Raw genomic sequence first — 13,457 nt, 5'->3', positions numbered from 1 at the left:
GGGGGCGGGAGGGGTGGGCCCCGAGTCTCCGGTGTCTGCCCAGCTCAGTGAATGGAGAGAGCGAGCGCCGGCCAGCTCACCCAGCCGCCCCGTGCCCCGGCCGCCGCCGCCGCCGCGCTCCTGAGCCCGGCCCCAAGCCGGACCGCTCCGGACGCCGCGCCCCACTGCGCTCTCCCCAGGCTTCCTACCCGGCCCGCGCCCCGGGCCGCGGTCCGGTGGGGCCAGGGGGCGCTCGGCACCTGGGCACTCCGAGCGATGCGCAGCGGGGCAGCGCCGGCCCCGCCGATGGAGCTGCTGCCGCCGCCGCCGCCCGGCGCGCCCCGCTCCGCCCGCGCCCCGTGCGCCTGAGCGCCGAGCTCGCTCCTCCTCCGCGCTAACTCCGCTGCCCGCTCCCCAGGCCGTCCGTGCTCTTCGCTCATCTCCGCGGGCTCCACGCGTCTTGCCCTGCCGAGGCAGCCTCCTCCGGCCGCGGGCCCTTGCACACTATGGCCCCCGGGCGGACGGGGGCCGGCGCCGCCGTGCGCGCCCGCCTGATGCTGGCCTTGGCGTTGGCGAGTGTTCTGAGCGGGCCCCCCGCTGCCGCCTGCCCCACCAAGTGTACCTGCTCCGCCGCCAGCGTGGACTGCCATGGGCTGGGCCTCCGTGCAGTTCCCCGGGGCATCCCCCGCAACGCCGAGCGCCTGTAAGTACCCCCGCCCCGCCCTGCCCCACCCGGGCCACCCACCTGGATCCCGCAGAAGGGCCCCCCAGGCGCGCCAGACCCTTCCTTTCCCCTTGGTCGCCTTGGTGGCAGTCTGCCTTCCCCATCTCCTGGATCGGATCCTCCACCCTCTGAGTTGGGGGTCCGTGGCTTTGGACAGGTCTAGGGAGAGAGGGCTTGAGGCCCCCTGTGATGAGCGAAGAGCGGTGCCTCTTCAGGGGCGAAGGGTTCCAGACGCAGGGCCAGCTGACAGTTTCCAAGGAGAGTGCTGGCGCAAGGCGAGGGAGGAGATGACACTGCAGCCGGGGAGGTCTTACGGGGAGGTCTTAGGGTGAGAGGAAGGGGCCCGCGCTATTAGAAGAGCGAGGGAAGAAGAAAGCGGACGGGTGATGGGGCTGCAAGGGCACGGGGACGAGGAGGGCGGGCTCCAGAGACTGTGACCAGCTCGGAGATCAGCATGGGCCAGCCGCTCTCCGGCTGCCCTTGCGAGGAAAGTTGAGAGTGTGTCTGAAGGTCTAACTTCTTAGGAACCAAACCATTTCAGAGTGGGTGCTTGCAAAACCCGCCCTGCCTGGAGCGCAGCCTCCGAGAAGCCAAGTTGCAGCCTGGGTGAATTTTTTATGGCTCGGTTATAAATGCCTCTCCGAAAGGGGCCGGGGAATGGAAATGCTGACAGCCCTTTAAATGAGAGCGAGCGCTATAATCTTACAAACCGCACTCAACCTCGGATCCTGGGCTTGGCAGCAAGAGGAGAGGCGCTTGGAGAGTGGGGTGGATTGACCCTCGTTTTAACCCCAATTGTGCAACCAAATATTTACTTTTCATATGTCAACGTTTTGGAAACATTTATCATTTTGATCCTCGGACCAATTTCAAAACTTGGACTGAGGTGGGCTCTTTCTAGCCTGCAGTCGGGAGTGAAGAAGGAGGGAGAAATGGTGGAGGGGGGTTGGAAGGGACTGGGAACACAGCCCAGAAGTGGGTGAGGGTTTGCTCTGGCTGGGAGCTTCCTGCGGGCCTTGGTTCTCCCGCTGCCCCTTCCTCACACGTCTTAGAGTAGGCGCAGGGGTCTCTGAGATTCTGCCTTCGCGCGCTGTAGTCTGGAGGAGAGTGGCAAGGGACTAAGATGGATTGTCTTAGAGTGTGTTATTCCTGTTAATCACCTCCTGCCACTTCATTCTCTGCTGCCTACTCTTCCTATGTCCCCGAGCTCAGTAGAATTGCCTTCCTTTTTCCTGCTCTCCTTTGGCTCAAAGCATTTTTTTATCCAAGTGCAGTGATTATTCTGTGGGGGGTGAACCATATAGTTCTAGAGGAGGGTAGAGCCGAACCTTCATGCATGCAGGTGGAAAATGTAGCTTGGAAATGTGAAATGACTCACCTAAGGCCACACAGCATGTTGGTGGCAGTAAAAGGGCCAGAATCCAGGCTTCCACAACTGAATTCAGATATTATATTCTACCATGCCAGTGAAAAACTTGTTTTAGTGGTGTTTTTGGAAACCTATAACTGAGACACTTAAATTCCCCTCCCTCTTCACACCAGGGCCAACCACATGAGTGAGTGAAATAATAACTGTAGCTAATGTTTAATGAATGCTTTGTGTGCTTCAGTTTGTTTACATGTGTTATCTTACTGAATCTCTACAACCGTCTTATTAGTTACTAAGGTAATGCTTATTATTCCACTTAACTGTTAAGCCTTTTTGTCATTGGCTCAAGGTCATGTAGTATCTAGTTAAGTGATTGAGTATATCTGGCTCCCAAGTGTACACCCTTTACTCCTCTGCTGGACATCCTTGGAACAAGGGTCGACTTGGACCAAGATCTGTAAATAGATGGTCCTGGGAGGGCTCTCCTTGGGCCGGGGTCTTAGAATAGGCAACTGTTACTGCTGCTTCAGGTGCACTCTGCAAACATTCACTTGCCTTGACATTAGCGCTCCTGTTTGGGGTCTCTTTGATATTTAAAATCATGTGGCATGTTTGAGGCTACAAGGAGAGTAGGCCCCTCTACTTCTGGCATGTAGGAAGTCCTCAAAAGCTGCAGGCACAGCTCTGCAGCCAGCATGGCACTGCACTGCCTCCCCCAGGAGACCCAGGCAACTGGGGGCTGCCCATCTGCTCTGTAATTGAAGAAACTGGGTAGAAACTGGAGTCCTGGGCATTCCCATGGGCCTCTGCCATCATGGCCACCAGCAGGCATTGGCAGAGTAGGAGGTGCTTTGGAATGTGTGAATCTCATCTCTGTTGGTTCTGGCCATTGATGTCTTGTTTGCTGGGCTTGCATTAGGGTGAGGTGGTTGCCAAGGCTGGCTTTTCATCTAGTCTCTTTCCTCCTCGGGGTGGGGGTTGGGGGCAGGTTTTACAAGCAGGCTGGGTCAGAGTTACTGCAAGGATTAGGCACAGCCTCCCAACAGTTCCAATAGTCCTTCATCATCCCACACCCTCTCTGTCAGCTCACATGTAACATTTCAATTCTGCATAGTCTTGGGGGGAGGAGGTGGAATTTCTGAGTTATGCTAAGGATTTCTTTAGGGAGGAATTTTTCATTCATTCTTCCCTTCATTCATTCAACAAACGTAACTTGAGCGTCCACGGCATTCCAGTAACTGTATATAAAATCATGGCATATACAGAGGAAAACCAGTAATCCAACTTCAAGAATGTAATCAAAGGATGGAAGAAGGAACTTTCCTTTAGTGAGCGCTTTCAACTTCTCAAGGCTCATTTTTTCATGTGGCTAAGTTTTATCAGCGGGGCTCCTCAGTGGCTCAGTGGTAAAAAATATGACTGGGATTTGATTCCTGAGTCCGGAAGATCCCCTGGAGAAGGAGATGGCAATCCACTCCAACATTCTTGCCTGGAAAATCCCATGGACAGAGGAGCCTGATGGGCTGCAGTCCACAGGATCGCGAAGAGTCAAACACGACAGAACGACTTAACAGGAACAACAGCAACTTTTGTCGGCGCTGCCTTTAGGTGCTCGGGACCTTCCTAAAAGCCATTTTCTGATCTCAAATGTTTACGTTGCATTTTATAACAAAGAGGAAGCATTTTCTCCCTTCTGCATTCCTGCTATTCTGTCTCCCAAAGAGCCTTTTATGAAGGGGTGTGTGTGTGTGTGTGTGTGTGTGTGTGTGTGTGTGTGGTTGTTGCTCTGGTGGTGTTGTGACCGTGTCCACCCATGGCATGCCTTTAAGGGAAACGTACATGAGGGTAATATAGTCACCAATTGGACTTTGCTTCAGGCCTGGAATGGGGCCTGTTAAATTGTTCATAATTAAGCTGGTGTCTGTGAGCCTAGGGGTCTGTGTTCTAGCATATTCTCCATAATGCCAGCACATCACACGGAGAAACTCTCTGCCGTTTATAAACTACTGACAAAATTTTTTTTTCCCTTCAGTGGGGAGGTGACACTCACAAGAAAGCAAAATAAACGCAGAGGAGAATTCAGTGTAATTTATTATCCACGGAGCAGAGATAGAGAACAAGGGGAGAGGAAGCGAATGGGGGCGCCTGAAAGAAAACATTCACCATGGAGCACAGAGTAAACAGATGCTGCACTGACCCTTCTGAGTACAAAAGGAGCCCACAGATGTAATTCTTCTCCAGCCACAACCTCGGCCCAGAAAGGAGGAGACAGATGAGCGCGAGCTCTCATGCAGGGCCCCTGCGCCCCGTCCTGCCTAGGCAGGCGGAGGCCTGCTCCTCACCCACGGTGAGGTGGTGGCCTGGACAGTGGAGTGGGGCAAGAGTGGACATCTTTGGTTTTTCACTTGGCTCTGGAACATGCTGGAGACTGCTGTATTTAAATAAACATTTCCTGTTTGCGAAAGAATACGGGCTAAAGGCTGAAACGTGAGAATGTGGTAACTTAATTTTCTCCATCACTCCAGATGACGGCAAGCTTCGCCGGTGGTTGGGTCCAATAAAAACCGACACCGTGTCATAGGCTTTCCCTTACTTGACCACAGAGGTCCTGAGGTCAAGTGGGAGACCTTCCAAGATACTCAACAGCCAGGCCCTGCATCCTGGTACTCCCAGCCCTCCAGGCCAGCTCAGAGGACCAAGAGGCAAACTGGTGGATCCTGGGGCCTCTCTGGACCATCATGGGAATGTGGCCTCTTCAGGGGAGCAGGGTTTTCCTGCTGAGTCTATTGGGTGGGACATAAGCAGCTGAAAATATCCTGTAGGGTGCTGTGCAACTTAGAATGGATTGCTTTTCTTCTCTGGGCCTCATTTTCCTAAAAGCAGGTTTCTAGTCCAGCCCATGTTTTTCGTGTATAGCCTATAGCTCACTGGTGAACTGTCAAGGGCCTCTTTCCCACAGCATAGAACAGAGTCTGGCACATAGTAAGTTTTCAGCAAGTATGTATTAAATAAATTAATGATGAATCTCAGAAGTACACGTCTTTCTTTGGTTCATACAAGTGAAGGCTGAGTGGTTATAGATGTGCATTTTTATGTATGGCTGCAGGCTACTTACTAGTAACCTATTATATGAGTTATTAGGATTTCTAAAATTTAGATTTCATGAGCTAAAATTATTGCTTTACTAGAGTTACCAAGGAGTGATCCATTCTGGAGTCTGGTTGCCAGGCGTTGCTAAGCAATCTTGCAAAACTCCTACTGTGCACATGCCCATGAAAAGAGCTAGAAATCCCGATCACTTAAACGGTAGGACTTTTTAATCAGAAGCTCATCAGCATTATCGTCCACTCTGTGGTTTTTGATTGCTACTCTGCTTGTATTAATCCATGTGTTTGTAGGTTCGCTGTGAAGTTTTGCTTTTGCACAGGAGCTGGGCCTTGTTGACTTCTGCATATTTGCTACTTTGTTTCTCTGCAGTTGGCTTTGCTGTCACTGAGCTGTTTCTCCCCTGGAAAGCGAGAGCAACAGGTCTGAGAGCTGGGGGGCCTTTGGTACCAAGTGGGTGATGCAAGCTGACTTCAGAGCCCCATGCCTCCTGGCTCAGGCCTGGTCTCTGGAGACAGACAGCTCTGTTCTGGCTCTGCTCCATCTTTGCTGTTGCACTTGGGTCAGGTCACCCTAGTCCTCTGGGCTGCCATCTGTTTCATCCCTTTGTACCATATTTCCACACCTGTATACAGGGATGGCACTCACACTGGCCCCTGTTGGAATGCTATGCATGTGGCCCAAGGCATCCATGTGAAGCACTCAGCACAGTGCCCAGCATGTTGCTTTTCCAGTTACCATTGCTTATCTGTACAGGGCATCGAGTCAGTGTTCCTTTGGGGGACAATTAAATGAAATAATGTACCGGAAGTGCTTAACACAGTACCTGGCACATAGGCCTCTACAAACTCTTAATGATTGTGACCACAGCGGTTATTTCCATTTCTCCATCTCGGGCCTCATCCAGCTGGAAGTTTTGAGATGCCCACTCGAAGTGTGCCCGTCGGGGCAAGCTCCCTGCCTGCACGTAGGCCGTGCCCAATCCCTCCGTGCCCAATCCCTCCGTGCCCAGTTCCCTCCCTCTCCTCCCCAGCTAAGCCCAGGTTGGCCTCTGTTTCATAAAAATGAGATTATGGTTGAAGTGGTTCATATCTTTTCCATGGGCGTGCTGCCCTGTGAAATATTTAAATAAGGAATGCATTTTATTTATTTATTTTGAGGGGGTTGGATTTACATGTGGAATTTTTGGCCCTGACTTTATTTTTTCAATGCTTATTCCTTCTGTCTTTGCCTAAATGCCTACTTTTACTGACTTCCCTTGTCTGCCTCTGTTACCGCTTTTACTTGAAACAGCTGTATTTACTAGCATGCTCCACCCTTGTTATGTAAGGTGGTCTTAACCCTTTTTATAACTGCTGGAAAAACAACAAACAAACAAAAACAAGGCATGTTTTTTTTTTTCCTGAGAGATTTTCTGAAGCACTGCTAATTCTGGATAGAGTAGATCCGAGGGTGCCCTGCTGTGGTTTGTGGTGTTGAGTTTTTCGAGGCTCCCGATTATTCATTATTCTCCAGACTTAAATTTAAACCTGTCTTACTCAGATGGGGAGAACTCTGCTGGGAGACCTAGACTGTATTTTGAAACTATTGCTTGCTCCGGTCTGCCGAAGGCTCCGCTTTCCTTCCCACCCTTTGTGGTCTTCGTGGCTGTTACTGGCCCCCGTGCGTGGTCCAGCCATTCCCCCAGAAACAGTGTCTAGTGTGTGTGATGAAAGATCCTCAACACTGAGCAGATTGGGAGTGGGAAAGGAATACTTTTGTGAGCAGAGATGTGGATTTCAGAGCCAGATGGGGCTCCAGTCCTGGTTCACTGTTTAACTAGCTGGGTCACCTCAGTGTCTTCGTTATAAAATGAGAATCATCCCCTTAAATGGGACGCTGTGTCAGGTGTATAGATTGCATGGATCCCAGTGCATCCTCCATAAATACACCTATTATCATGCTTATCACAATTCTTATGGACGGTGGTCTTCATTCTGGAGCACACTCAAGATAAAGCCTGTTTGGAAAAATATAGATTGTCGCGGTCGAAAGAGGGCCTCTTGCCCGAGTTTCGCCCATTGCAGATTGCTCTTCCACCAGTGTAATTGGGGGGAAAGTGGTCATTCTGCTTTGTTTGATTACATTTAGTGGTGAGGCCCTCAGTTCTTCCTAAGGCGATTTATTCCATTTTAAAAAGCAGTTCTAAGAAAACATTTTTCTCTGTTTGGGGGTTGGACTTATCTCCCATTACTTGTTATTACACAGAGCAAGCAGGATCCTTTTCCCAAATGATAGGATTTCAGACATCTTACTGCTGTTATGTTTCTCACCACCCGCTTACCCAAGCCTTCTCTTTTCTTCCATAAACTTTTATAATTACCTCAGCTATTCTGTGCGTGTCAGCCTTTGAGACAAGCACTCTCTCCTTTCATAGTTTTCTTCCTTGAACTAGACCCCAGTCCTCTTTGCCTTGCGTTGGTTTGAATGAGGCCTTCCAGTCCCTCGCTGTCTCGCCTCCTGGCAGGGCCTGCTGCAGGGCCTCTTCACTTGGCTCAGCCCCGCCCCTGGGTCGGCTCGTTCGGACCCTGCTGGTCACTGTCTCCCCAGGGCCTCCCCGGTCCTCCGTGCTGTTCACCTCACTTTCTCCCATCCTCGATTTGTGCCCTTGACTTTTGGCATCTAAGTGCAACACTTTGCACTTATCCTAATTAAATTTTGGCGAATAGTTTCACTTCATCAGCCTTTCAGGAACGTTTCTCTGTTGAATTTCCTTCCGGCACATTAGCCACTCCTCTCCTCATCCCCTCTGCAGTTTTAGTGAGTTTGCGCTATAGATCTTTATCCAGGTTGTCAATACACTCAGCAGCGTTCTCTTGTTTTTTCCCACATCTTTCTATGGTCTGGGCTGTAGATTACACAAGTCCATTGTCCTGTTCTTCCTGGCTGGGGTAGGTACAAACCTTGAGGTCTTACTGGCCTGTAGCACCTTCTTTCCCTGGAGTTCCATTGTTCGTATTTTCTAGGGAATGATTTCCTATCAGTGTTTAATTTCCCCCGTGTGTTGAATTTTCTCTGTACTCTTGGTTTCTTGTAGCCTTTTCCTTCATGACTTTTGCTTCATCCTTTTTCTGTCAAGTTTGGTGCCAGAAGCCCCATCAGCCTACGATGTGGGGTGTGTGCATGTGTGTGTAGGTGTGTTATTCTCTCCTGTGAAATATTCTAGCCTGAGAAATCAGGCCCTTCTTTTCAGCCGCATGGCCCATCTGAGAACCTCCGTTTCTCAAAGTGATTTCTCTGACTGTCTGGTGCCCCCTGGTACGGAGCCCATTTGCTTGGAGAGTGAACGAACGTGGTGCAGGACGCGGCGCAGAGGACTGCAGTGTCCAGGTGCTCCTGAGGCCTCTGTAGACACCGATGGCAGTGGCGGTGGTGCTCTCCCCCTCCGCCACCGTGCCTGTTCATGGGGCCCTTGTTTGGGCCTGGTGCTGGTCTCCCTCTTGACATGCATAGACTCAGTCTTCAAACCGTCATGCCAAACAGGAAATCCTTGTGTCCCTGTTTTACAGATAAGGAAACAGAGTCAGAGAGGTCCCTTCCCCAGGTGGTAGGTGTGGAGCCAGGGTTTGTCCAGGCAGGCTGGTCTCCAGTCTGCGTTCTCACCACTGGTCACTTATCCCTTCCCCAAGTTAAGTTAGCACACCCTTGTCCATTCTTCCAAACCTGGTTCTCAAAGAATGACCAGAAGGGAGACAAGCAAGATCCTATTGAATCAGTGAGAGCCTATTGATGCAGGGTATCCTGAGAGGGGTTCTGATGTTATGTTTTGGCCACCTGGCCAAAGAGCTAGCCTGTCCAGCTTGGGGACGTATTAATAGGTGACATTTGAATTGGAGAAGTGAGTTCCCATGGCTAGAAACAGGAATGTAGTTTAGGTTTACAGAGTTCACAATTATAAGAAACCTAAGAGGGCCTGAGCCCCATTTAACATGATAGGGGCTGCTCTTAAGAAAGTTTTATCTAATGGGGGCATTTAGGGTGTTTAGGACTAAACCCAGTCTTAGGGAAAATATCACCATGGTTATGTGGCTAATTACTATGATTTTTTATTTTAGATTTGAGGGGAATAACCCTCCAAGAACATTCTAATGTGGCTTCATTTTTTTTTTTTTAATGTGGGTCATTTTTTTTAAAAAGTCTTTATTGAATTTCTTACAATATTGCTTCTGCTTTTTTTATTTGTTTGTCTTGTTTCAGATTTTTGGCTGCAAGGCATGTGAGCTATTAGCTCTCTGACCAGGGTCTGAACCTGTACCCCCGCAGTGGAAGGCGAAGTCTTAACTAACTGCTGGACCACCAGGGGAGGCCCCGATGAGCCTTCTTGGCGGGCGTTTTCCCCCATGAGTATCTGCCTAGCTCTTGCCAGGGATTGTCTTTCCTTCTAGCTGGTGGTACCACTCGCCTTCTTTCAGCCGTGACCTCTGGACTTCTGCCACCCTGAGGTTGGGTCCTGCTGGTACAGGATGTGTATAAGGTGCAGGCTCGCTGGAATGAACGCGACTTCACTTTTCATGGTTTTATCACTGCTTGTGTGGGCTCAGGTTCCTCTTCTCTTGTCCGAAATGCCAGTCTGAGTTCCTGACCCCTGATTCATTCTGCACTTTGGCAACAGCGTGGAGTGTGGTTCCTGAAAGTCTGCCAGCACATTGAACCACCCACCTTGACTCCCTCTTGCATTTCTCAGCCTCCCTAGTTTCCGTCTGCTCCCGGCGTCCCCCCTCCTTGCTCCCCTGCCCTCAGTTAGTAGATACCGTGGCTCAGGTCCGTCTGCATAGTGTGTCTGTGGTCTCTTCTAATCTGAGGTTTGTGGGCTTGACCATGGGTGTGTGCATCTTGTGTGTCTCTCCTGGCCCCCACCTTGACCCTTCCAAGCTTGGCTTCTTACCCAGTCTTGCCCTCCAGGTAGCTCTCCATTGCCTAGTACCGAATTTGGACTTTGACCGTCTAAACCTCAGTTCCTGAGATTGTCTTTCAGGAGGATCTTTGTGGCTGGGACCTTAGTTGGAGACTGGAGACTGCCAGTCTGTGGCTGTGTCCTGAAGACAGCCTGAGACTTTGTCTTCAGGGCCACCCGGAGTCTTCCATAATGCCCAGGGTGGTGGGGGGAGGTCCTCTTGGGCTGACCCCTGTGAATGATGACCACAACATGCTCCTAAACTCCATGCAACCCAAGCAGAGAATAGAGTGGCTTCTTCTGTGCTGGAAAACTCAGCAGTGATGATTTCATTGGCGAGCTGTCCTGCTCAGAAATGTGTTATGAAAGTTTCTGGATCATCTAGTGCTTTCTGGTATTCTGCTGCTCCCCTGCACCTCTGCCAAGCTCTGTAATGTAGGTAGAAAGTGTTTTATATATGAGGTTGCGAAGAGGTGTTAATGTGAAACCAATGGAGAGTACAGTTTGATATAACCTTTAATGAGGAAAAAGACCTAGGGAGAAACCTGGTTTCCATCCATTTTTTAACTGCAGACACTTACAGGAGTATCTTTTGGAGTCTTAATTGTCTCATCTGTAACCTTTAGAATGGTGGGAGCAACACTTCTCTCGTGGCACTGATGCAGAGTTTGAATGAGATCAAATGTCTGCAAATGTCTGCTAAATCTAGTGCCGTGGCAATGACTTACTGACGCCGCCCACAGGAGCTTTATCAGCTAAATCCTGCATCTAAAAGATGATCAGGGTTCGTCTTAGCATCTTATATTTATAGGTGAGGAAACAGCAAATTCAAAGGACTTGCTCAGGGTCACCCATGTTTTTGAATTTTGACTGGGCTTTTCCTGTTCGTTTATCAAGATGCATCTTTTACGAATGCAAATAGAGCCTCATACCAATACCAGTAACCCAGCCAGGTGGAGTTGAGAGAACTTTTCATCTGAGTAATTACTAACCAGCAGTCTCAAGAAAGTAGAACCACGTAAGGGGCTCCTTGAAAGATGGAGTCATTTAAGGGAGCTATTTATTGAGTGCTGATGCTGGGAAAGATTGAAGGTGGGAGGAGAAGGGGATGACAGAGGTTGAGATGGTTGGATGGCATCACCAACTCAATGGACATGAGTTTGAGTCAACTCCAGGAGTTGGTGCTGGACAGGGAGGCCTGGTGTGCTGCAGTCCATGGGGTCGCAAAGAGTCAGACATGACTGAGTGACTGAACTGAACTGAATAATGATGACTGGGGCTTCCCAGGTGGTAAGATGGTAAAAGAATCTGCCTGCGATGCTGGAGATGCAAGAGGTGTGGGTTCGATCCCTGCGTTGGAAAGATCCTCTGGAGAAGGAAATGGCAACCCATTCCAGTACTCTTGCCTGGAGAATCCCATGGAGCCTGGCAGGCTGCAGTCCAGGGGGTCACGAAGAGTTGGGCATGGCAGAGCACAACACAGCTCAGCAGCACAGAATGACGGCTAAAGCAAGTGAAACATCCTCATAACCGGAACAGCTCAAAGTAATATGGAACTCAGTCTGGGCTGAACTTTCCCACCAGATGACTGACAAGGTGAAAGCCACGATGCTAGGTTCAGAGAAGAAATTTATGGGGTGATGGGGAAAATGAAGGATGAGACATCGAGCCTTCAGGAACCACTGGTGAAAGCAACCGCACTCATCCCTGTTAGTGGCTACAATATGTAGGAAAACTCACACATCATAAAAAAAAAATGTACAAGTAGAATTTGAAAAAAAAAAAACACGCATGGGGAAAATATTAATATGAGAACAATTGTATCCGAGAAAGAATTCAAGTATGCCTCCACAGCTAGCTGGCAAACAGCACAACTTCTGCATTTTATTAGAGTCCTGACTCTGCGTGGAACACTGACCTTATTTGAGAAGCATTTCATAAACACTGACACACAGCACAGCAGCGTTTGAGGCCATGAGGAGACACAGGGCCTCCTTTCGGAGACCAGCTTCCTCTCCTGGGGCGCCCCGGCTGTAACTAGACCACTGGACGTGGCCTCCCTGGTGCTGATTCCCCCAGTCTTCTCTCTGAGGCGTGACAAAGCAGGCAGGAGCTTCCCCAGGGGAGAGTGAGGACGCGGGCTTTGGACCACAGGTTGATCTTTGGACAGTTTTGCCTGGGAGTCGGGTAGTTGATGGGGAAGACAGCTTTGAGGGGAAGGGTCTGAGAACTTCCATTTGGGCCAGTTTCTCTTTTGGAGAACTCAGTTTGTGCCTGTACTTGTGGCTGACTGTGGTTCCTGGGCGCCGCTGAGCTGATCCTTTGGAAGGGAAGACGTGGGGCTTGCAGTAGCCCTGAGAAATGTATGCAGTACATCTCCTGCTAGAAACTGGCACTTTCCTCTCTGTCTGCTGCCAGCTTACAAGTCCTGAATTTCTGCCATGGAACTGGGTTCTGTCCCTCCCCCTCATTCCCTTCTCTAGCCAGGAGATTTTCAAGCTTTGCAAGTAGCTCTGGAGATCATCTGGTCTACCCGCTTGCCACTGATCTCAACCCAGCCGGACAGATACGTGTCTCAGAACTGTCATCAGAGGGGACCCAAGCTTTGCGGTGTGAGCTGCCCTCATGAGAAGCCTGTCCTGCTTTCATTTCAGCCTCAGTCACAGCATTTGGTCCTCAATAATGATCACTCAGAGCTGTAGGAAGCCTCTGCCAATCTGGGAAACCAGGGGGACAGAAGAAGGGACCAAATCTAGTCATAAACAAGTAAATATGGAATATTGTGGAACCCAAGGGATGAGGCACCAAAGGAGCTTGATGAAGGTATAGAAAGGGAAGATCCCAGGCAAACAAACAAACAGCTGGGAACCAGGACTAGAGAAAAAATCCAAAATGGGAAGGCCAGTTACTTCATGGGCGGATTTAATGTCTAAGGCTCCCCCCGCCCCCTTCTAATTACTTCATGCCACGAGATGGTAACCAGTCGGCTTTGTTTACTCTGTTCAGGCGCACATTTTAACACCGAGACACTTTCCTTACGCTTCTTTCTGCCATGTGCCTTCCTTATATGTTCTAGAAATTTTGCAAAGACCGGAATCTCCTCTAGGTTTTTTCCCTAACTGGAGCTGCATGCTGATTCGAGCCATATTCAGCCAGGAAGCCCTCTTCCCGTCTTTAAAACAAGAGCCATCTCCTCTGAGAAGACTGCGCTACAGTTCCTTTGTCTGTGTTGCTAACGAACAAGGAGGCCCCATTGCAAAACGGCGTTTCATGAGCAGAGTGGGGCTGATAGCACCCCTTGCCAAATGTGACTGTGTGTAGTTGTGTGGGGGTGTGGGGGGAAACAG

The 13,457-nt window shown here is 50.1% G+C and overlaps 1 protein-coding gene across 2 annotated transcripts in view; it reads left to right on the top strand.

Moving 5' to 3' along the window:
• Positions 1–485: 485 nt before the first annotated feature.
• The window catches only part of SLIT3 (slit guidance ligand 3), a 722,678-nt gene continuing 709,706 nt past the window's right edge, over positions 486–13,457 (top strand). For both annotated transcript variants that reach the window (XM_068990416.1, XM_068990417.1), the window contains exon 1: positions 486–682. In XM_068990416.1, coding sequence (XP_068846517.1) covers positions 486–682 — 197 coding nt within the window. The remainder of the gene's footprint in view (positions 683–13,457) is intronic.

The sequence above is a fragment of the Capricornis sumatraensis genome, chromosome 18 (assembly GCF_032405125.1).
Source record: "Capricornis sumatraensis isolate serow.1 chromosome 18, serow.2, whole genome shotgun sequence".
NCBI lineage: Eukaryota > Metazoa > Chordata > Mammalia > Artiodactyla > Bovidae > Capricornis > Capricornis sumatraensis.
Note: the sequence above shows the minus strand (reverse complement) of the source record. Positions and strands in the feature narration are given on the sequence as shown.